General features: G+C 38.4%; 1 protein-coding gene across 2 annotated transcripts; it reads left to right on the top strand.

The window, feature by feature from the left end:
- Positions 1-1,297: 1,297 nt before the first annotated feature.
- On the top strand, positions 1,298-24,848 carry LOC100231371 (plasminogen). Of its 2 annotated transcripts, none has more exons than XM_030267980.4 (19): positions 1,298-1,410; positions 4,556-4,691; positions 6,874-6,980; positions 9,980-10,094; positions 10,985-11,124; positions 11,727-11,847; positions 11,978-12,096; positions 12,959-13,121; positions 13,686-13,816; positions 14,630-14,795; positions 15,564-15,730; positions 16,656-16,804; positions 18,249-18,342; positions 19,884-20,004; positions 20,716-20,790; positions 21,152-21,292; positions 22,369-22,475; positions 23,311-23,456; positions 24,236-24,848. In XM_030267980.4, exons 1-19 carry the CDS (start codon positions 1,362-1,364, stop codon positions 24,395-24,397), a joined length of 2,409 nt encoding a protein of 802 aa, XP_030123840.2. In that variant the 5' UTR covers positions 1,298-1,361; the 3' UTR covers positions 24,398-24,848. The 2 variants fall into 2 exon arrangements, with proteins under 2 accessions (XP_030123840.2, XP_030123841.2); XM_030267981.4 differs by having other exon boundaries at positions 11,730-11,847.
- Positions 24,849-25,426: the final 578 nt, after the last annotated feature.

Genomic DNA, 25,426 nt, shown 5'->3' on the forward strand with positions numbered 1-25,426 from the left:
TCCTTGGCCCATCTGCTTTGTTTCCCTGGACTAACATCAGTGATATCCCAAGCCTCTACAGATATCCCATGCTTTGCTGTTGTTCACAAGTTTCATTAAACAGATTCAAGCACAGAAAACAACCAAATAGCATGGTATTATACTATCCAACCAGAGAAAAACTGCATAGGAGCACAAGCAGGATCAGCTTTAAATTTTTCACATAATCAGTAAAATATAAGTTAGGCTGGTTCTCATGCTCATGCTTCTCTCACATATTTACTCCTGCACTCCTAGCTTTATCCCAAGCCCTCAATACAGTGTAACTTCTACTTAAAGCAAGCAGGATGATGCAGAAGTGGACAGCCTCATTAGTTTTTAGAAGCAATTCATAATTCTGCAAACTTTTGGCCTCCAATTGCAGAAAATTTAATTGCATTATCCAGCAGTGTGCATTCAAGTCTGTTCTCCCCATCCAATATTCATCCTGCCTCTGGTGAGTCACTAGCACATTTGATTCAGTAAGTTGTTTGGAAGCAGCACCAGAGAGTTAACATGCAAGAGAAGCCATGAAATGGTGCTGCAGTGCAACTTTTCCAAGGTAAAAACTGCTTGGGAAATGCAGAGTGAGCTGATGTTGAAATCAGGATAACACACAGATGAACAAAGTCTGACACCCTCGCTGGATGAGTTTGTGCATGCAGTGTGAAGTTAAATGTCTGGTGAGGAAGAACACTACATTGCTATCTATGAATCTTAAACCTAATGTTTGAGGTTTAGAGTGTCCTCTTAAATCTGAAGTTTAAATGAAATTAAAATTAAGTCCTACTCCCAAATAGAAGAAAAAAAAAAAAAACTCTAAGGCAAGGAGACAGCAGAAACAGAATTCTTTAATAAAGAAGTAAAATTAAACTATTTTACAGAGTTAATATCTGAATCTTATAAACATGCTTACCATGAGATTAAATAGAAGTTGTTCCTTATTAATCAATACAGGTATGCATGGCTGAATTTACTATTGGGACTCTAATGTCAAGAGAAATCCAGATCCTGCCTGGACACATGATTTCCAGCAATATTATTCCTGTCTTTTCTCTAGTAGAGAAAGACCTAACCATTTGAGAACAAACCATATCCTGCAAAACAAGAGAGTGCCTTTGCATTTAATAGCATCCAGTAGGAATGATTGAATCTGATTTGGTAATCCATCCAATTCAAGGTTGTTTGAACAGCCGCACCACGGCAAGGGGGGAGCAGCATGGGAGAATGATTAACTTAATCCTCCTGCCTTGTTTGTTTGATGCTGCCTCACTCCAGTGCAAGTCAATAAAACTTTGAGCACCGACACACACAACTTCCAGCACCCGCCAAGCTGGCCCAAAATGGGGATTAGCAAAGCTGCCTTTCTCCTTCTGTTCCTTCTCAGATCAGGTAAGAGTCCTTTGCCTTCTGCTTGCCTAGGTGAGACTGGGCCCAGACACTTGCAAGCTCCATGTGATGAAGGTAGGTCCCCAAATCCCTGTGTCACAACTCCCCTGGACGATGATGGATTTGAGGCTTGCTGGGCAGCAAGAGCTGCTGTCATTGCTCCTGGGTTATGTTCAGTAGAGACACCAGAAAAGGAGCAGCCTTGGTGTCTGCATGGGCAGCTAATGGCTCCCAGCAAACATTTCCCATGGCCAGAGATGAGGGCACCCTTGGGAAGCAGCCTGTCAAAGGCTTGTACAGAGGCATGGCTCCCTCTGGTTTCAGCAGCCTTTAATTTGAGGTTTGGGGATTTTTTTTCGTATGTTATTGCCAGCTACTGTGATCCTTATTCTGATTGCTTTAAAGTTTATTAATGCTTGTGCAAAACAGAATCATACAGGAAAGGAAAACTTGTTCTATACACTGCAGTTTCAATCTTTTTCATAACCATGGTTAACCATAACAGTGAATTTTTCATTCCATGTGATAGGAAGACCAAATCTGATCACTGTTAGTTTCTGGAATATTTTTGGTACAGAAACATGTGTTTGTGGAAGATGCTACAAAAATTGTGGGATACACAAAAACTGAATTGGGCTTTTTAGTTATGTTTACATGGGTTTCATACATACGAATTCTCTGTCCTGAAAACCTTAAACTCCAGTGAACTGTGAGGTTCAGACCACACAGCTTCTTGCAGGCATCTATATAACCACACAGTATGTTTTTACTGTAGTAAAAAATACAGTTATAAGTTTACTAATGCATATATAAAGATACAGTAAATTAAACATGTGCAATACAATACATTACAACAAATTTTACATGTGCAGTTTCAAAATATAAGAAAAAGTAACCGTTAGGAAAATATATGGGTAGATTTTAGCTGGAAATATTAGAGACGTGCCCCAGTATAAAAAAATCTGTTATTTAATGCTAAGAATTTTTATCTTGGTTTAAATTCTAGTTTCTAAGATTTGTTTCTGCAAAAGAATAGCCTCTGTAATACTTTCCTCAATTAAGTAGGAATTTTATATGAGGGAGAAAAAGATACAATTTGGGCTTTTATCTGAAATACTATACTCTTGTTTGCAAATCCTTTATCAAATGGTAGTAAATATTTGCATTTCTGAATAAAATAGTAATACATCTTTCTGTGACTGTAAAACATCATAGACATAGGGAAAATGGTAGCATGAAAATTTAATGCTTTTTTATTGATTGCATATTTTCCTTTCTATTTTCCCCACAATAATGACCTGCCATGTAAATACAACAGAAAAGGGGAGAAATATTTTTATGACTGAAATAAATTATGACCCTGTCAATATTTCTAAAATCAAATGTTGTATTAATAATGACAATATTGTTGCAAAATGTCAAAACAGAACAGAATTAAGTTTGCATGGAAGCTGTACCACAGTATAAATTGTTTGTTTTTATTTTCCTTGTGGAGAGCATTGCAGCATCTCTATGATATTGTCTTAACCTAGTTTAATGTTTTGTCTCAAAACTCATTTCTTCTCAATGTTTTTGTTTTGAAATAACTAGTGGAAATGTCATTGGACTCTTTTTCACTTATTCTTTTGTTTTCCAGCAGCTATCTTTTTCTTCCATGCATACTGTTAAAGTAACTGCCAACCCTTGGGGACAAACTCTTCCCTAGTCTAAATGCAGAAAAACCCTTGCAGTAACTTCTGTGCTTTTGCAATTGTATGTGAAGAAGTATAACTTGGCTTTTATCCCTATTTTACCAGCTTCAACTTGTAGATGCAAAATGATCTTTAAGAAAATACCCTATTGCAGGCTGAGCTATCTCTCAGGTGAAGGAATTTACACGTGAGCCTGCTTCACACTAAAGAGTGTTACTCAGGAAAGGGAGGGGCTGTTGCCTTTCTCAGCTCGAAAGACATCACTAAACAACTCTGTGGAGCCCCTGCTCACAGGCAAGGGTCTGAGTGGGACAAGGAGTCTTTTTGTCCCTCCTGCTGGCATTGGGCCATGGCTGAGACAGACAGGGGTCAGAGAAAGTGAAGAAGTTCCTCTCTGCAGCATGGCTGTTATTCCTAAGATTCCAGTCATGGTCTGGTTCATCCCCTGTCTGCCTTTTATTCAGCAATTGTGTAAGGCCAGGCACAAAAGCACAGAGCAGGACTGAGATGTCCTGCAGTGACCAGGGGCCAGGGTGTCTGTTTGGGGTTGAAACACTACAGAACAGATAACTCCCAGGGCCAAATGTTCATCAGAAGAGTCATATGCTCCACTGATAAAGAAATTGTAAAAATCACAGGACTCATGCAACTCCATGACCCTGCAGCTGGAAGTCATGAAAGTCACTGTGCTATGCACTAATTCTGAGATTGCAGAGCTGTAACAGAAAAATACTAAATGCCAAAGTCCTTTACAAGGAGGACTGTTCTGGAACACTTTTTGAGTTTACCATTAAAAATAGCTGTACTTTTTAGTATCCTATATATTTGACATGCAGCTGTAACCCAGAGGTTGTTAGGTGGATTTTTACTTACCAGTTTAGTGTCTTATCTTAATTCATTGCAATGGAAGGCAACAACTGCTGCCTTGATTATTAAATAAGTTCAGTACAGGGTTATTACAAACTGAACATCTGACAACCCCAGTAACTGAGGGTGGTTTGTTTCTTTTAAGAGTAGGAGCCTTTGAAAGGAGGTGACTGATAAATCTCAAGTCATTCCATGTGGGTGGATGGACAGCAATGGACAAACATTGTTTCACATCTTTCTTGAGCCCCATTTCTCTGCTTTGTCCAAAGTATGCATGGCCAATATTTACTTTCTAAAACACCTCACATTTTTTTTGCTCCTTGGGTCATCTTCTATGCTCCCATTACTTTATCCCATGGGTTTGTGTTATCACTGTTCAAGCCATTTCTCTGTCCTGCCTTACCCTGGGTTTTCAATGATGCTACCTTTTGCCATTTTATATTACCCATATATTGTCACAATTAACCCAATTATTCCAGTAATTAAATGATGATGTCATATGACTAGGTGACAAAGAATTTAACATGAGAGTTTAAAATAAAGCAAATCATCATTCCCATTTTCATTCCTTTCTCTCTTTTTCCTATTAGTGCAAGGAAGCACCCTAGACCGCTATGTGAGAACAGAGGGAGCTTGGTTGCTCAACCCCATGAAACAAGTTTATAGAGCAAATAGTGATGAAGAATGTGCAGAGAAATGTGAAAGTGAAGAAAAGTTTCCTTGCAGGTAATTTCCGCTGGTTCCCACATGTCTTTCATTGCAGGTGATGGAAGAATATGCCTTTTTTTATCCACAGTCTGAACTTTCAAGGGTTTCCTTATGACTATGTGGGGGTTTGAGGTTTGCTGGAAAAACAAAAATGTGCAGAAACAGAATTCCTGTACTGCATATAGATGGACATATAGATGAAGGTAGAAAAAATAGACAAATTAAGACATTTATGTTGAATTTTTATTGAAAAATGTTACGATGCACAGCTTGATGCACAGCTTGACATGCTGCAAACCAACGTGACATGATTTTATCAAGGCTCTTGCACTCCTTCTGCAACAAGAAGTCATAATTAATTTCTTGGAAATTTAGGACAGCAATAATAGCATTGCTTATTTTCATTGCATTCATTATATTGCAGATAAATCAATTATTCAGAATTTTGCTAGAATTTGGACTTAGGTAACTTCTATTTACTTTGAAAAAGAGACCTAAACCTTAATTATGCTAAACCTTTCTTTCAGCCAAGTCCTCTCCCTGCACTTGCATTACCCAGGCTCAAGGGGCTGGAAAGCATGAAAGGTGTTGATGAACCTGTATTGTTGGTCTTTGCTCAGCCTTCTGCCCCACTGGAGCCTGTTGCTCTGAGGCTAAGGCTTCTGGATCTCCTGTGCCAAAGCCTTGCAGCCCGTTGAGCTCCAGCAGTACAGCAGGAAACTGAGGCAGTGAGGAGAGGTGTCCATTACTGCGGTAGGAGGCAGTCCACACATACAGGGCAGAGGGGTTTCCTCTCCCAGTCCAGCACTTTCGCAGCATGCCTTTTTGAACTCAGCAGAGTGATTGCCTGCAATGCTGTTTCAAGCACTTTGTTCTACTTAATGCTTTTATTCAAGGCATGGATACATTGGTGCTGGCTTCTTAAATGTGTTTTGTAACTTTGTGTTTTAAGTCTAAAGAGAAAATGAGACTTATTTTAAAAAGGTGTAACCCTGAAGGATGACAGGGGTCTGTTGACTGCATGAAATACTAGCAATTCCCTTTGATCCAGCTTCACTCTGAAAACCACAAAGAGGGCAGAGCTGCAGTAGTACATGGTTCTGGAGAGTAGGGAGGAAGGCAGAGAGAGCAAGTCTGTATATTCAGATTATATATTTACAGTTTGCAGGGAATTAGTGTTCCCTTTTGAGGCATATTCAAACACAGTATTATTCCTTAGCTTCTGCCCTGGGGTCTAAGCCTGACATCTCTTGGCACTGGATGGACATCAAGTTAATGCCTCCTTAATTAGTTACATGAGATCTATTACAATCAAGCAAGAACAGGTGCTGTCTGGCAGGAAGGATCTGAGGGAAGAAAGATAAATGTTAGTTAGAGCCTAAGACCCAGCTAGCATTGCACCATCCTCACATTAATGCTTCAGAGCAATCTGTTCAGATCAATACTTCAAACTTACTATCCCACCTTAGAGGTGGATTGGGCCATGCTCATTAGTTACTTTCCTACTTACAAATTTAACATTACTGACAGCTTAATTGGCTTACTTGGTGGTAACAGCTTTCTTGGTATGGATCTACCCACTGAATGCCATACTGCTTTTGCTCTTTTTTTTTGGTTCAGAAGAGCCACCTGTAGGAGTTATTTAGCCTATCAGGAGGTTTCCTTAGATGCTATTCTAGAGGCTACACCATCTGCTTCAATTTTGCAGTTTTCAGCCTGGGCACTTGCTGAAAAGTCAAAAGGCTATGACTTATGAAATGCTTACTCTCAAAAGAGTTACCACAAGATAATTTAAGGTCCTGGACTGTGTTTTACCCACTCCATGGTAACTGCTACATACTGTGGAGTGTCTAACTCCTTGAATGACCACTAATATTTTTGAAATAATGTCAAGGTGCTTTGTGTATATATCCCCTTCAACATGGTCTCTTGAACCTCTGGCAAATTATAAATCTCTTGTTATACTTTCTTCTTGTAGCTCCCTTTCAACCTAGGTTTGATATGAACACTTAGAAGTGAAAATCACCACTGAAAAAGTGAGCTGCAATACTCAGTGATTTTAAAACATTTCTCAGTCTTAAATACCACTGGACTGTAATGTCTGATAAAATGACAACTGAATACTCAACAATGTTTTCAGGAAAATAAGCATATATTCAGTATTGTTTCTTACATTGCTCTCTCCTCTTAAATTTAACAGGGCCTTCTTATTTACCAGTAAAGACCAACAGTGTTTAACATTGTCTGAGAACACCAAAACAGCAATGATATTCAGAAGAGCAAATGCAGTTCTTTACGAAAAAAGAAGTATGTCTATATCTTTTTTGTACTATTGGACTGTGGTTCAGATAAAAATTATCTATTTTTATAGTATTTGTATCTTGTTGTATGATGTTTGTACTCTTCAATTAATTAATTTGGTGACATTTTTATCCTATTCTTATTTTTATGGCATAATTAATTGATGTGGTGAATTTTTTTATTCCCCTTTTGTACACTTTTTATGAATATTTTGTCATAGATAAGGATTATTTGACAAAAATGGTCTCTAATTCTTTCTGAAAATAGGAAGTGTGTTTCTGAGGAATGTCAGCTATCCAATTTTTTATTCTGTTTCAAAAATTATCACCTTATGCCAAATGCAAGGAAACAATTGGGTTTTAAGACTATTTTTGAGTTACATTATTGAACATGGAGCTCTTGCTGTATACAGGGAAGAACGAATGTGGTTTATTTTTAATGCAACATAAATTTCATTTTGCTGTTCTCTGACTTTAGTAATGCATAAAGGAGGAAAGATCTCCTTAGGGATCATTCAGATATAAGACGATGCGATAAACTCTGAATAGAATTACTTCTGTTCTGTATTAAATGACTTCATGAACATTATGTTTGACCACTTGCTGTTTTGTAACATTGAAAAAAGTACTAATTAATTTGAAAATATTCAGAAATTGGAAACTTTATTATCTCAAAACTTTGATCTCCTTCAACAAAGAAAGGTGCATCAAAAGCTAAAATGAACCAGATTCTCAGTTGCTGAAAATCATGAAGGGGTTTTGATGGGCCAGTTGCTAAGCAAAAGGCAAGAATCTCAGTAACTTGACAGTAAATACCCATGAGCTCCAGAGAAATTCATCTTTAAATCTCTGTTGACTTTGGTGGTTTATCCCTCCCTGTCGGATAAGACAATGCTGTGTGTATAGCATCTGCAAGGAGATTTTAGATAGAAGTTCAACATCTTTAGCTGGATTGCAGCCGAACATCCAAATGAGATTTTGTTCAGGCACTGTGGATACAAGGAAGTAATTTTTGGTGTGTCAGTACTGGGCCACATTGCCCAGAGGGGCTGTGGAGCCTTCAGCTTCGCAGATATTGGCTGGACACAGCTCTGAGCAGTCTCACTCACCTTGGAACCTCAATGTGCTATTTCTGGGACTATAGACCAAAGGCAACTGAGGGTCCTTTTCAACCTAATATTTTCTGAAGCCCTTGGCCAGCTGCATTTTTTCTGGTAATTTAATGTTTAGAACATTAGTTCTTTTTATTATACACAGAAGTATGTGGGAATTTCCGTACATCACAATTAAGTACCACTAAGAAATCTTCTGCAGTTCTTATTTAGAAGGAAAACTGAGTGAATCAATTAGCAAGTAACAAAACTAAAAGACTGAATGAATAAGTTATAGGTAAATAATCATATTGGTTTTTTTTACTGTGATCAGGAGCTAGATTGCAATTTTGGGTTATTTTTCAGACATCCCTTGGATTTACTGAAGTTAGAACCTGGTACTGCAATACACACTGCGGATTTGTTACTATATGTTTTGGGGCCTAACTAAAACACATGTCTATGTTTCTTGAAATAACAGAACCACACCACTAAAAGTGCGAAAAACTGTTGTTTGACAAAACTAAGATTTCTGAAAATAGCACCTCTCTCTGCAGAAACCAAAAGATGGACCTTGGTATCAAAACTATCAAAAACACAACCTACTCTGTATGTCTCAGCTGGTGTCTGCACTGCTAATTTTTGTATTTGCAGTATTATTTTCAGTCAAAGCAATTACTTGATGAGACCTAGTTGCTATTTATCATTGTGTTCAATGAAAAGGATGACAATTACTATAAAACTGACAATTTCAGAAGTTATTTTTTCTATGGTATGTGCTATAAAAGAGAAAGTTAATCTTCTCTGACTTACAGTAAAAGTAACAAGAATTAAAGCTGCATTTGGGAATTGTTACCTATGTATCTGTTTGGAAATAGTTAACCCAAGGCACACGGGTTGAGTTTGGGGATCAAAGTTAGTAATTTGTCATCAGAAAGGAAAAGCCCTAAAGGTTATATAAACGGTCAAAAGTTTACACAAACAAGAAGAGTCAGCACTCGACTGATTCAATGTTCAGTGATTGAGGGGTTTAATGTTATTTTATTGCAAAATTGTTTGAGGGATCCAAATGGCTTCCAGCTAAAGTTTCTAGAGTAAACTTGCCTCTATATATACATTGAAATGAAAGCATTCCTAAGGGTGCATCTATAAATTCACATCTCAAATATCAGAAAAGCTTAACCATATTTTGGAATCAAATATGAGTTCTTTTCACACTGGGAAAGAAAGATCTGTGTAAAATGGCATTATTTATCCAGATTTCTATTAATCTTCTGCTTGTATGTCAGCTTTGTTACAACTTTGATGCTGAGAAGAACTATTGCAAAACTCAGTCTTTACAAGTATTTGGTTCGGACACTACTTAAAGACACTGAGATAAACCAGGTCACAACCTAAAAGACAGATTGCTTCCCCAGGGAAATAGTAAATGAGTTTCCCACTTAGTTTTCTGAGCCAGAGGACACATTGCCTGACAGTGACTGTCTCTAAACTGCAGCTGTCTTGTCTTCAGCTGAATTCAGGTGACTGTCTTTAAAGATTTGATTTTAATTACTGTACATAACTATAATAATCTCATAAGAGGTAAGAAAAAGAGAATGTGTTTCTATTTTGTTATAATATTTAAATCTACTATGGCATATTCCCAAAATAACTGGGTTGTGTTACACTTATTCCTCTAGAATTCTGGTATAGAACTTCTTTTGCTTCCACATACATTTTTCAGTCCCAGTTAAGTCAACTTAGACATCAGCTATCGATCAGGTTTTTACAATGTAAAATATCTAGTTCTTAGAACATAAGAAAGTCAAAATATGCTCAAACATATTTAGGTGTGGTAGTATGAAAATGGATTTTGTATATGTTAGAATCCAATGGACATGTCATGATACTGATAAAGCACATATCATTTCAGTTTATCTTCTAGAATGCAGGGAGGGAAAAGGAGTGGATTACAGAGGAACAGAAGCCAAAACTCGGAAAGGTGTGAAGTGCCAGAAGTGGGCTGATAATTCCCCACATAAACCAAAGTAAGGTCTTTTTGTATCTGTTTCTATAAAACCAGATCTGTTCTGAAATCTTGTTATCTTGTCTGAAATCTGTTTCTGAAATTTTGTTAAACCATACATATGTGCTAATTTGTCTTGTAAGCAATTTTTTGGTGTTAGAAATCTCCTTATAAAATATTTTTCTATATTTATCTAGAATAAGATAATTCTCTAATCTGAGTTGTTACTCGGAGACCTCTAAGTGGTGCTGCATGATCAGTAGAGACTCTGTCAGTCTTGGCGGTTGCATTTAGATTTTATGAGCTTTACATGAGCAAAACACTAGACAGGGAAATATCTGGTTCTGCTGAAATCAAAATTTTTCAGTAATCTCACCAGAGCAAGAACTTCTTCTCTTGCCAAAACGTATAACATGTGGCAGATGAAATAGAGATTCATCATTTTATCAGTGAATCCACAATTAATAAGGTAGTGTTTCTTGTATTTAATAAAAACCACCTAACTTGGTTTATTTAATAACCTTCTGTTCAGAAGTTATAGCATTCAGGTTACAGAGGACTCTCACATTTCAGCTAATACATTCTCATTGCATCTCCCAGGGAACATATCCCAGAGGAAGCAGTTCACTGCATGCCACATGGTACCCTGTCTGAGCAATAACTGCTGGAAAACAATAGCTAAAGAAAATGCAAGTATTCAGGGCATAGCTGGCTATAGAGGCACTGTATTTCCTGAAGTCCATCATTGTAGCACTTCTAATGCTTCATCAATGGCACACAGTAACTATTAGGGGCCCTCTAAAGACCAACATCTATAAAATTGTCCTCAGATTAAAATTTTATTTTTAGAGTCCTCAGCTGAATAATTGGGACGCTTTCCTTATTCTGTAATCCCATTTAATTCTGTTCTAGTTACACACCTGAAAAATATCCCAAAGCAGGACTGGAGGAAAACTACTGCAGAAATCCTGATCAGGATGAGAAGGGACCCTGGTGTTACACAACAGATCCTGATACTAGATTTGACTACTGTAACATCCCTGAGTGTGAAGGTCAGGATACACATACTGACTTCTTTCCAATTTTTGCAATATGTGTTCAAGAATGTGAAGTTATTCAGACATTTTTATTTTCAATTGAGCATTTGTTTCAAACGTGAATTTAGTTCAACACGAAACTTTCCAAAACATTTTCAACATCAACAAGGAAGATATCAAAAGACCCTGAAAACAGCAATGCAGTGTCTTTTTTTTTTTTCCCCCTGGATAAAAAAAGGCACATGGGTGTATTCATATATCATAAAATTAAAATGGAACCAAATGACATTTGCTAGTGCAAAACTCAATAAATGCAACAGTAGCAAAGAACAAATTTTAAATTATATCTTAATAGATTAAATGTATCTATTTTAAAGCCTGTAATCTGTCATGTTGGTTTGAGGTTTCTTTTAATGGAATTCTATACATGTAATCAACAAGTTAAAGTCATCTTACCGAGGAAAACAAGCTTTTACTTTGCCAAAAAAATGACTGTACTTCAGCCTTGTGCTCTGATCAGGCCCTTGTGCTTTGTGTGAGATGAGTGGGGATGTTTCTGGACCAGTTCACTGGGGACTTTCTGTCTCTCTTGTCTTTATTCTGCCTTGTTCCTACAGTAGAGTGCATGCACTGCAGTGGAGAAAACTACCATGGAGTAGCTGCAACAACAGAATCTGGGCTTGAGTGCCAGCGCTGGGACTCCCAGCAACCTCACTCTCATGGATACCTCCCAGAAAAGTGAGTCAGGTTCTGTGATGGTCTCTTTTTTGTCAGTGGTGGGCTGAAGACCACCCTACACCAGACAGGATAATTGTTACAGCTATTAGTAGCATATATTAAAACTTTAAAATCTTATTTTCTGGTTCAGTTTTCCAGAGAAAGATCTGAAGAATAATTATTGTCGTAATCCTGATGGAGAACCTCGGCCCTGGTGTTTCACTACGAGTCCAACTAAACGCTGGGAATATTGTGACATTCCTCGTTGCAGTGAGTCTGGTTTCTAGGCTTCTTCCTGTCAGAGTGGTGTGAGGATCTAGAACAAACAGAAGACGTCCCAAATATAAAGAAAAGCATAAATGATAACTGAATTTTACCTCAAAGAAAAAGAAAATCAATCTCTGATAGCTTTATTGAGGCTAGACCTTTCTGTTATAGACATTTCTAATGGTTTTGTCTGGAGCACATCTCCCTTCCTTGATGTGTTTTCCCATGACCAAGCATTTCTGGTGTTTCTTCTGATGTTCCTCTTTTGATACCAATAAGTTTCACTCTTCCTGAAAATACTTTGGCTTTTGTTTTGCTCCTCCAAACCAATTCTCCACCTTTTCTGTTTTCTTTTCCCCTAAAGACCTGTCCTTTCCATTATCCTTTTCCTTGGAATTTCTCTCTAGACTTCATCCTTTCTGTCTCTCACCAGTCAGAGTATGGCTACTTTACATGTGCACCTGTCTGTATCACTGATGGGCCAGATGCTTTCACCCCAGTTTTCTTCACAGTATTATCATTTGCTCACTTTCCAGCTCTGTTCTGATGAGGCTGCTAGAATTTTCATATCCTGACTTTTGTATCCTGTCTTGTATGCTGGCTGCTGTAAAGGGGTAGATGCAAATGCCCTTCTGGCGGCCTGACTGCTTGTGAAGAACTCAAAATGGGAGAAAGAAAAGTTAAGAAATGTATTGTTAGATCTTTTCTCTGCCTTTCGGACTTTTCAAATATTTTGCTATACAGAACTTACCTGCAAAGAAATCTAAAAAGCCCACCTAATTATAAAGATCAGAGTGGTTTGTTGGTTTAGTTTTTTACTATATATAGAAGGCACTGATTAATTTCAGTTCCTTTTCTGTAACAGCAACACCCCCACCACCTCCTGCACCAGGACGCCAGTGTCTCTCAGGAAGAGGAGAAGACTATCGAGGCACAGTATCTGTTACTGAATCAGGAAATACCTGTCAGCACTGGAGCTCTCAGTCTCCCCACAGACACGCTCGCACTCCTGAAAACTATCCCTGCCAGTAAGTGAAACTCCTCTGATATTCAGTGTCCATGAGAAATACCAAGTCTCAAAATTACTTCAGTTTTCTTCATCTGTATTGCAAAGTTCTTCAGTTACAGCAGCATTCATCACCTGATGGATCTCATATTTTCAATTTTTTCATACATTTTTCTATTGACTTCTTTGTTCTTGAATACAGGTGTCTTCTTTTCCAATTTTCAAGCTCTTCTTGACTGACTTTTTTCCTCTTAATTTCATGCTTTTACTGTATGGTTGCTCAGATGAAACTATGTGGAATAAGAACGGTACAGTTACGATATTTGCTTGGGGCTAGATTCTTTCACCCTAGATTCTTTCTGCCATGCGACTTTTGACCTAAAAGTATTGCAGTCTCTTAATTAATCCATCAGTCCTGTGGTTTTCTGGTTTTGCACACCCAAAACACCAGTGAATTACAATTATTCACGTTACAGATGACATCAGTAAATCAACAGTAAACTAGGCAGCAAGAGATTCTCCATTTGTTCATAACCTTTAATAGATTTCCATGAGAGACTTTTATCAGTCAAGTTTTATGTTTTAGGAGCCTAGATGAAAACTACTGCAGAAATCCTGATGGTGAGAAGATGCCTTGGTGTTACACCACTAACACAACTGCCCGGTGGGAATATTGTAACATCCCCTCCTGTGATAGTACCAAGCCAGAGGATCCTGGTAAGAGAAGGAGACAAGTGGAAGTGAAGGGTCATCATGTTTTATCTTGAAAAAAACGTGTGTGACTCTGCTCAGTTGCATTGTTACTGTCGCTGTTGGCATTGCCATGTCTTGTTGAACTCCTGGGTCTGATGTGGAGCCCAGGCTGGTGTGTTCAGTCTGGTGCAAAAACTGCAAAAGGTTTTAAGTAAGGATTTCCTGACTCAGATCAAGAAATACTGCAGTAAAAGAAGTCTTTTTACTTTTCCCAGTGGTGGTTACCTCCACTGATATATTTTTAAATGCTCCATGGAAAAGTTTGTTAGCTTTACATGCCAGTTCCTTAAAAACTGAATCTGTAGCAAAACCCAAGATAATTTAGGAGCTTTGAACCAAGACTCCATAGAAAACAATGAGAAGAAAACTCTTGTTACACAAGGTAGTCTTGTTCCACACATAGGTGTAAGGCAAAGACACAGACAGCCCCCATCCTGAAAAAAATTTGATCCATATGTTAACTATTTGTCTTGTTATCTGAAATAAATCTGCATGTGTGACAGTAAAATTAAGTACAAGTGCTTTTAATCTGGTATAGATGCTTTTAAAAAGCATTGAAAGCATAGATGCTTTTAATCTAGCATATCATGACATTTTTGCAAACATCTTTTGAAATCTTCCTTTTGATCTACTGTCTGAGAAGGATTCTGTTACAGAGAGCATGCTGTGGTGGTCAGTGAAATACTCTGGCTTGTTGTTTTCTGTTGTCTTTCTATGCTCGAGTATAAATACCATTGTATCAAGATGCAAGAGATTGGTTTCTGTTATTCACTGCAGCTGTTGATGTGCCTGAGCAGGCTGAAGTTGCTGAGGAGTGCTATCAGGGCAATGGGGTGACTTACCGTGGTACAGCTTCTTTCACTCTCTCGGGAAAGAAATGCCAAGCCTGGAGCTCGATGTCACCTCACCGGCACAACAAAACAGCAAAGAACTTCCCAAATGCGTACGTGTATTTCCCATTTCCAGGTTTCATCGGACAATGGTCATTTGTGAACTCATTTTGATTTGCATCATCATTGCACAACAATGATTATAAGGTTTGGAAGGGAGTGTACTAGATAAAAATATCAATCCTTCCTTCTTTTTTTTACCATGGAAATATTTTTTATTAATTTCATGTTGAAAGAAACCACAGGTGTCACTGTTATACTTTAGACTAATTAACTGTGTGTTTCTACATTGCTTCTAAGGCAATAATTAATTTTAATAAATTTTCTCTTATGCTGAAATGAATTGTTTCAATGCACTAATTTATTAATGAGTTTAAGTCTTTGCTTCCTAGTCTGCAAGTCACTAAAACTTTGAGAAAGGGATAGATTGTTTTCTTATTCCTAATATTGATCACTTATTTTTTTTTTGAAATGCAAAAGACTGTACCTAAAAAATAGCCTTTTTAAAAGCTATTACCATATTTGAAAAAATTAAAATAAACAATATCTTTGCTACACAGGTATGTATTTACTTATCTGGATTTTTTAATTATGTTCTACTATAAGTGTTAATCAATTAATAAGTATTTGGCATATTTAAATATTTAATGTATGTATCTTGATTTCTTTCTGCTGTAAAAATGATTTCAACTGGCCATGACAGAATGTACATGATAAATTGCATATGCTAACTTCGCAGCAGATCTGCTTTTTAAAATGTTTTTTTGAGCTCTCCCCAGGGCAGTGTCCTGGACAGGAATATAATAGGTTTGCATTTGTAGGGGCCTGAGCCAAAATTACTGCAGAAACCCGGATGCCGACAGCCGTCCATGGTGCTACACCACCGACCCCAGCGTGAGGTGGGAGTATTGTGACCTGAAGAAGTGTGATGGCCAAGGGCTACAGACTGTACCTAAGCCTCCTCAGACAACACAGGAAACAAACCCTGGTGAGAATACTTTCAGCTTCCCCAGAAATGCTCATAACCAGGAAGCTGGTTTGTATGGAAACATTTTCAAGAATTTAATGAGGATGAAATACAGGAAACTCTAAATAAATACAGAATTTAATACAGTATTGTATCCATGCTCTCAATTTTCTGAGCATTTTTGTAGAATTTTATAGCAGGGTTTCTGCATTAGGTTTTAGGCTAATATCACATCTTTTACCTGCTACATCTGTCAGTGTTGGAAACACAAGGAAGTAGATGGCTACTAGTTTCCATACTGCTGTGGGAGGGCAACTAGCAATGACAGAAAATGGAGCAGTGATGGCATTTTGCTGGCACCTGCTCCAAAAAGTATTTTCCTGTGTCATGTTTTCACATTTCTAGGGCTCCATTTACCGTCAGACAACAGCTGGCTTTTTTTGAGTCAGTTTAGATGCAACTCTGTTATGCAGTAGATGGTTAGACTACTGCAGCTTTCTTTTTAATTTTTTTTTTCCTTTCTGCTATGACACGTTTCACTAGTTAGAAAGTTAATAATTTTTGGCTGAATATGTGCTACTGTGGTTTACCTACTGTAAAATGTGGCATTGGACAAATATCAGTGTCTGCAAGGAAAATACTTTATGAGTGCGTGGTCTTTGTAGTCCTGATTTCTGGAGTCTTGAAGGATTGACTGAATGTAAGCTTCTTTGATTTATGACTTTTGTGATCATGAAGAAAACTTTCAAGATGCAAGGAAATTAAAATATCATTGTTAGTCATCCTTGACACTATGTAGCCCTTCTTTCCTCATCTACATAATATGTAGGATGTGTAAATTGTAGTAATATTTCCTCAAATTTATCACTGCTTCACCACCATCAAGCATGGAAGTGGCCCAACAGCTCACAGCTAACAACCATTTCCTTTCCTCCATTTTTCACAGAATGCATTATTGAAAATGGTGTAGACTATCGTGGCACAGTGGCAAAAACTGCAAGGGGCAGGACTTGTCAGGAGTGGAGTTCTCAGAGACCTCACAGCCACGACTATTTCACTCCCACAACTCATCCAAGAGCAGGCCTGGAAAAAAATGTAAACAACTGTTCCTTTAATACTTGTCATTGAGCTTTGCCTGTCTTTTTCAGGGTCCCTCAGCGAGCATTTGGTGACAGGTCTTTGTAAATTTCTTTTCCTCAGTTCAATCCAAGAACCTGATCATGATAATTCTTGTTGATGTGGCCAGTGTGGTCACTGTGGGACACAGAGATGCTCAGAAGCTCTACCAAATATTTCTGCAGCACACCCAAGGGGCTTCAGATGGAGCTTCTCCTCACTACTGAGGACTAAGCAGAGTTGGTCTGTGGGCATTGCCTCTGTCTCCTCTGACAGAAAGAAACCTGGGGTCGTAGGTCTCAGTAGTACCAGGGACAGGTGAGATGGTGATGAATCCAATGTTCAATTCAGGTTCCTTAAGATATATAGCTGATGGAATGTAACCCCCCATCCCCCAGTAATTCCCCGTCAGCCCTCCAGCTTCTGCCACAGCCCATTATTCAGGGCTACACATGTACCTGACTGTCCTGGAAGGCAATCTCCCTTTCTAACCTTCATCTCCCTAGTCCTAGCAAATGCACTCATCACCAATTCTTTAGACTTGCAACAGCCCATTTACAGTATTTGCCTGTTTGTGACAAGTTTTCCATGTGATATAAAGATCTTGTTTGATGTTGACAGCTTTAACTATTTTTTTACTAGGTAGATGACTAACTTGCTTTAGTCAATTCTTTGATGGCATCACATACCCTGTATTGAATTCCAGACTGGGGAAACTCCCTCTAAAATGGTGCCTGTTATACATTCTTGGTTCTTGCATTTGTCAGGGGCTCTTGGTAGCAAATATTTTCTCCTTTTTGCTAAGACATGGGATATGTTTAAGGATAGGGCAGGGAACTAGAAAACACACCTGGTAGCATGCAGTGTGATGTGTCTGTGCTGAGCAGAGATCAGTCAGTATGCCCAGGGAAAACCTAGGGAGGGATTCAGCTAACAGCACCTGAATGAGGGGGAACACTGCAGCCCTGCATCACCACAGGCAGGTATCATCAGGCTGAGCAAGAACAGCTTACACAACACTCACTTGTCCCTGAGTCATGCAGCCAGAGTGGATGTGAAAAGGCCTCAGAACTGATCCTACTACTCCTATTAACTGCAGGGAAAGCAGGAGTAAATATTTTCTGTGCTTTAGGAAACAAAAGTCAAGACCCCCTAATTTTTGAGATCTCAGAGATCCAAGGTTGCCCTACTGGAGTTTAATGTCTGAAGACAGTTGAAGAAGTCTGATTTTTATTATCCTTTTCCAAACTCACAGAGCAAATGGAAAAATGAAATCAATTTTAATAAAAGGAATTGGAAATCACTTATAAGAATGGAAGTAAAAAAATATATCCCAAATTTTATCTTATTTTATTTTGAAACTTTAATTGCTTGTCCTTTTTATTCCCTGGTTAATAGCTGGTGCCTTTATTCTTTGTTACAGTATTGCAGGAATCCTGATGGAGATGTGAATGGACCTTGGTGCTACACAACAGACCCGAGAAAAGCCTGGGAGTACTGTGACATTCCCAAGTGCCGTAATTATTCCTTTAAAGACTAGTGTATCCCTTTCCCTTAAATTCTAGTGTCTCCCTTTCCTGTACCTTTTTATAAAAGTTAGAGAATACTTGGTGTTTAGTCTGAAAGACTGATCTAAGTGCAGTTGATTTAGGTTAGAAATTAAGGCTCCTGGGAAGTGATGTTCAAGGTCTCTGTCTGAAGACCTAAAACTGATCTTCCTTGAAAGCCCCAAATGCACCACAAGCTATGGAGGCCACTGAAGCTCATGGGGTTTTGCCATGTGTTTCAAAATGGGCAGTTCCAGCAGAAATTTTCCCTGCCCCAGCCTAATTTCCTGGCATAACTCTGTGTGTGGTCTTGCTGAAGAGGGCATGCTCTTCTACCAGCAAAACCTTTACACTCCCTGCTCATGTGGCTCTGGTTCTCTTCTGGATGACAAGCAGATTGTCCCTCCTCTGATATTGTACCATATCTGATGTCTGCAAAGTGCATCTGACCCTACATATTTAACCAAATGCCCTTTGTCTTTGTTAGTGGTAATCAAGCTCTGAATGAGGTGGTGCAACAAAGTGTACAATGATGAAGTTTTATAACATTTTGGTTTCCAGTCCTTTCACGTGTATCAACAACCAAAACTATGGTAGGAAGAGAGGTAGCCTCAAAAGAAGGATGACTCCTTGCTGCTTTATCCCCTCAGTGGTGAGCAAAAGAAAATGTGCTCAGATCAAAACCCAAAAATTAAGCAAACCAGGAAAAAAAATAGTTGTGTACACACTGGACCTGTGAAAATAGTACTGCAGTGAATGTGTTGGGCTGGTACTCTTAAGATAAAAAAAACCCAGATTTCCACATGACTATTGTATTTTATTTTGATGATCAATTTCTTCTTTAAATTAGTACTGTTTTTTTGCTGAGAAGGTAATCTAAAGAACAGAGGAAACATGGCTTTTGCTTTTAATTTCATTAATTCACTCTTTTTGCAACAAAATTCTAAATTCTGTGTTGCTAAGACTCAGTTCACCAAGGCCAAATAAGAACTACATTTTTAATAACTCAGAGACATCTGAAGTGCCAAATGATCCTAAGAGAAGAGTTGACTAAATTTTGTTCCTCAGACACAGCATTAGATTTTCACGTGCTGTACCACCAAGATTATTTTAAAACATCTGCCAGTGCAATTTCTGCACTGCTGACATCCATAAAAGTTCTTTAAAAAATGTTGGAAGAATTTATTTCTTTTTTCTCTCTTTTTTCTTCTCCTTCCCCTTCTGTTTTTGTTTTGGGTTTTTCTATCTGACTGTGGAGCTACTTGTGTGTAATTTGCTGGCCATTGAGAACTGTATCTGAAAAAAAATTACTAGGCATTTTTAGGTGTTCCAGATGAAGGTAACCTAACAAAATATAAGTGATGTATGGTATAGAATTATGTGAAGAGAATCAGAAGCTGAAGTGACAAATGTAACAGGTTCACCTTCTGGTTCACTGAGTTCATAGTGAATGTATAGCAAATCACTAAATCACAGTTCCTTATAGTGATGTTTTTTTTCTTATTCTGAAGCTCCTCCTCAGTATGAATGTGGGAAATCCAAGTTCAGACCAAAATTGTGTGCTCAAAGGATTGTCGCAGGGTGTGTTTCGCATCCGCACTCCTGGCCCTGGCAGATCAGCCTCCGTACCAGGTATGATTATTCCCTATTACATCAGACACTACATGCAAAGAAACCTTGTCTCTCATACAATGCTACAGCAAGTGGTTCAGGCAGTCTAAACCTTGGTTTTAATTTAAAAATAGCTCAAGGGTAAACATTGTGTATGCTATTCTTAAAGAAGGTCATTTAGACAACCAACTATTTTGTGACAAATCAGTTCTTAATTGTTAATTTCAAAAACATTTTCAGTAGAAGGCAGAATGATTTCAAATCTGTTACTATATTCTACAATAGAATCAGTTTCCAATGAATAAAAGCTACAGGATGGCTAGTACACCTCTTGATCAATCCTTCCATGTAAACATTTGATCCTACTGGCAAAGTTATTAATAAAACTGGTAATCAAAGCCATTTACAGAACTTTATGACTGTGATAAGGACAAAAAAAAAGTAAAAATCTCTAAAATGGTGAACCTCACTGCACACAGGGTTTTCCAGCAATAGAAACACTGACTAAGAATGAAGATCTAGGTATTTTCATACAAGGCCTCCTAAAAATGTCCACAAAACCTTACTGCTATTGTAAGAAAGGAAAGCAAAACATTTCTTAATGAAATTGTGGAATCATGTCTTTAGTTTGCAAAGGCACACATGATAGAAATATTACCAGATAAATTCAAGCAGGTTTAACTTCCCCATCTTAAACTACTGCCCTTTTCATGACATTTTGCTCTATTACAGTTATGGTCTGCATTTCTGTGGGGGAACTCTGATAGATCCTCAATGGGTTCTTACTGCTGCCCACTGCTTAGAAAAGTAAGTATCTGTTATAATCTTCACCAGCAACTTCTTACATGGGATAGAAAATAACAGGAGAAACAAGAGACCAAATAAACTAACCCAAGCTGGTTGTGAACAGCTTGCAAGCAGCTGAGAATTGAGCCAAATCTATTTGAGTCATTGCTGAATTCATCATTCAAAAGCTGAATTTTGACTGTAAAACAGAGTGACAGTGATAACTCCTGCCACTTTGATTTCATGTGCCATTATAAGGGATTAAGTTTACTCCAAAGCTGGCTATCTGGCTTTGGTAGAACTAGGCGCTCAATAGCATTGTAAATGGTCTTTGTTCTGGTTGTGTGTTCATCAGCTCACCATGTGCAATCATTTCCAATAGGTCCTCACGACCAGCTGCATATAAAGTATACCTTGGGTTACACAAAGAAGTGGCAACAGAGCCGTCAGTACAAATACGTGATGTAGAGAAGTTGTTCAAGGAGCCACGCAGAGCAGATATTGCTCTGCTCAAACTGAGCAGGTACCTTCTTACCTGAAGCACTCCTTTGTTCTGATGGGACAAGATGACTAAAAAGTAGTTGCTGGTGGTGTAGAAATGAGTGTTTCTGCATAGTCTGTGTTTAATTAGTGATTTGAGACCCCCTCTTTCTTCCCTTTCTGCAGAGACTCCGGGGTTTCAGAAGGGGAAAGGCTGCCTTTGGGAGGGGAGGAGGGCTAGGAGCAGTTAGCCAGGCTGGAAATGCACTGGGTGTCAGCTGCTGGAAGGTGAGGCAGAATAGAAGGAGGTAATGCCTAGAGGAGCTTTCAGTCTGTGTTTTTACATGCTTGTACCTTGATGAGGTAATGATGACTGAAACCTGCAACATTATCATGATGCTACTCTATGCTGTTTCCATGCTGTGGTGGGGAGGCTTCCTTCCAGCAGGGCTGGCCAGTGGCAGGCAGAGTTTAATGCAATGCCCAGTATGAACCTTCTTGCATCCATTTTCATTCATCAAAAATGCCCTCTGTGGAACTGTGCAATCCAAAGGAACTTGTCCGTGCAGCTGCAAGCAGATGTGAATGTGTGGTGCTTGGGCTTTCAGTGCTGTGGCTGCAGTGCATGTCCGAAACAGATGCAGGGTCAGCTTAAAAATGTGGTTTCTAAATGAGCTTTTGCTGCACCCAAAGGCAAGTCCGATGGCAAGTCAGGTGGATTTAGGTTCTGTTGTGCGCTAAGTGTCCTGACAGAAAGTGATTTAAAATCAGCCTGGATGCAGAAAGAGCAAGCTAACACCTAGGTGTTAAATGCCACTAAATTATACCCTTTGTAATAGTTTTGTAATTAGGTTCTGTTGCCTATGCAGTAGCCTAAGTCAAAGCATTCTCCTGGATTAATGTTGGTTCTTTTCATGTTTCAGACTTTTCACTTTTGTGTATCACTTTCTGTGGGTTTAGAGCCTAAAAAGCAATTTTGCATGTCATGTATCTCAAAAAACTGAAACTAAGTATTTAAATGATAAAAGACTAAATATATATAGAATCTTTTTAGAAACCTGAATTAGAACCTAGTATTAAGTATAATTGTACTAATGATTGTTCTTCTGTTCATTTCAGACCAGCAGTCATTAATAATCATGTAATCCCAGTTTGTTTACCAAAAGAAAACTCTGTGTTAGGAGGAAGAGAGGACTGTTATGTGACAGGCTGGGGGGATACAAAAGGTGAGATAGCATTAACACATTTAAAAGCTCCATGTTTGCAGACTGGTATCCAAAGTGTGCCCTCTCTTGTGCCCCACACAAGAGAAAAACTTATGATGAAAAACTTATTTCATCAAAATTCATCAGGTACTACTAAACTTCCCACTGTCTCTCTGACACTGATTCTCCTAAATCATTCAATGCCATGTAAACTGAAACCCTCTCAACAGATGCTATAAGAGGAGAAGCAGAGCTAAGGAATCACTTCTCTCTCAGTCCATATGCTTTTCCCCAAAGTGGGCTTTTGCCCAATTGGATGGAAAGATTTTCTAGATTTATATTATTTCTTAATCACATAAATGTGAGTTTTCTCATTCTCTTGAGTGATTCTTCCTCCCAGCCAGGCTGGTTCACATCTCACACAAATAAAACCCTCATTTTCAAAACCCCTCACTCTGCCTTGGTAAAGAAGTGCATTGGGTACTTTCTCTGCCTCCTTGCCCATCATGCCATTTTCAACTGTTTGCTTCCTACCTGATTTCTTCCACACAAAATTCAGATATAGAGAAATAAAATGGCTTTGGAGTGACTTCCACAAGTATCTGTGGGTACTGGATCCACGTGGATGTACTGTAAGAACAGAAAGGTCAGTGGTAGGTGGTAGAAGGTGATAAGTACCATAATACTGATAATGCTTACTGATTTTGGTATACCTTCATATTGGGCCTGGGAAGTGTACGCACAGTGCACACTATGCTGATTTTACTGCTTATCCATATCCTGATATTTGCGTGTTGTGAATATGATATTTACTTCCGTCATTCATTCTTTTTTTGTCTCATATTTATTTGCAAAGGTACTCGTGGTGCTGGCTACTTAAAGGAAACTGGTTTTCCTGTAATCGAGAATAAAATATGCAACCGCCCTGAATTTTTGAATGGTAGAGTTAAAAATCACGAGCTCTGTGCTGGGAATATTCATGGTGGTACAGATACCTGCCAGGTAAGAAAGTCTGTGAACATGAGAGTCAGTTGTAAAGTACATTCAAATCAAATAGGGCATTGCTTTTTGGGCTTTAGAGGCCCAGAATTATCCTCGGGATGTTACCACACCACATGTATCTGAGCTGAAAAATGTCCACATATTCTCTTTCCTTGCTCCTTTGTCTGCTGCTGGGAAGTGTGGCAATTTTTCAGATAAGCCTGAACTCCAGAGCACGTGGTAATACACAGCTGTACAAGTCATGGGTGTGAAAGCCAACTTAGAATGAGAAAAGGTCTGATTTTCTTTCTCCAGATCCTCATGCTAGCCTCAGCCAAATTACCTCCAATGTCCAAGATAGCTCAGTTAACTATATCTCAGTTAGAAGTCAAGGAAGGATGCAGCGGAGCCTGCCATGCAGGCAAAACAAGGGCCAAAGGAACTGTGAACTTCCAAGTATCAGTGCCACTGGATCATCTAGTAACAACAGAAACCTATGAAGTACTCAGAAAAGAGACTGAGGGAGGAAGCACAGTTAAAGTTAACAAGGGCAATCAGATTATTTTTCAATAAATCTCCTTACTTCAAAAATAAATGTAATGCCTGGTGACATGAAGAGGCCTTTTATTGTAAAAGTGTTCAACAAAATGCATGGCAAATTCTTGCCTTGCTGGAATTCCAGTGTTTCCTTATAACTACTGTGTCCTTTGCATGTAGGAAGTACTTCTATTTCTGTGCCTCCTGTGGGAAGGCCACATGGGTCTGAAAAGAAGGAATCATCCTGTTCTTTTGCTGTTTAGGGGGACAGTGGAGGACCTCTAGTCTGTCTGGACCAAGATAAATTTGTTCAACATGGAGTCACCTCATGGGGCCTTGGCTGTGCCCAACCCATGAAACCTGGTGTTTATGTTCGAGTCTCCAACTATATTCCTTGGATTAAAAGTGTGATGGAAAGCAACTAATCCTGGGTATGGACTGCCCTCTCCTGGAAAGCAGCATGCACGTCAGAAATACAAGATCCAAGTGCAATATTAAAGCTACAATCATTCATAAGAAAGCAAAATAAATATGATCTCCATTTTAAATGGCTATAAATTGATAGTCATCGCCAAGAAGCCCAGCTTCTGTCACCCTCTTTCTATATGTTCTATAGTTTGTTTGCTATGTCTGATGATAGACTTACCCACCTCTGAAATACATGTTGAAAATTCCAACCTTTTCCGTAACTGGACACATGCATTTTAATTTTTTGTTAGTTCTTCAATGACATTTTCTTTTAAGGTTATCATTTTCAAGATATTCTGTTTCTAACATATGAAGAAATGAGAATACTTTTTATTTTCTATGAGTTGTCTGAACCTATTACCAATTTGATTCTAAAAACCAAAGAAGAATCTCACAGTACATATCTTATATGCCTGTGAAGTTTTATTACATCTATCTGATAGCATTAAATACATGGAATGGGGGAAAAAAAAGGAAGAAAAAAAACCACATTTGGTTTGTGTTTTCATATTTTTTTATTGTCATGGGAATACATGTGTTACAAAAGTATAAATTCTACATCAAAGCTATAAAACAGTGAATAAAAAAACAGCCTTACCCTGAAGTTAGTCCCTAGTAAAGAAAAGAAAAGAAAAGAAAATAGCTATCAATAGGTACCACAAATAGTGACAATGCATCTACATATTATAAAATTGTGTGCCCATAGTACCCATTTATTTCTTTGTATAACATTATCTGACTACATAATTGTTAGATGTACATTTTTCTCCTCTAGAAGAAGATTATGTACACATGTGATTATAGGGAGTGTAAGCTTAAACCTTTCAAAATGCTTCCCAGGGAAAGCTTGACACATACTTGCCAAAGTGAAACAATTGCTGACCATGATCTCCCGCTCACATCCTGCCTCTCCGGCAGATAAAAGCAGGGAGCTCCCCACAGGCATCTGGAGACCCCCAGTTCTCCACAGGGTCCTTCTGGCCTCC

This window comes from Taeniopygia guttata, chromosome 3 (genome assembly GCF_048771995.1).
Source record: "Taeniopygia guttata chromosome 3, bTaeGut7.mat, whole genome shotgun sequence".
Taxonomy (NCBI): domain Eukaryota; kingdom Metazoa; phylum Chordata; class Aves; order Passeriformes; family Estrildidae; genus Taeniopygia; species Taeniopygia guttata.

Excerpts from the sequence above, each read along its gene's own strand:
- LOC100231371 (XM_030267980.4), top strand. The coding sequence starts at position 1,362 with ATGGGGATTAGCAAAGCTGCCTTTCTCCTTCTGTTCCTTCTCAGATCA. Across the intron at positions 11,848-11,977 it reads CATGGATACCTCCCAGAAAA|TTTTCCAGAGAAAGATCTGA; the intron begins GTGAGTCAGGTT and ends TTTCTGGTTCAG. Across the intron at positions 22,476-23,310 it reads AGGCTGGGGGGATACAAAAG|GTACTCGTGGTGCTGGCTAC; the intron begins GTGAGATAGCAT and ends TTATTTGCAAAG.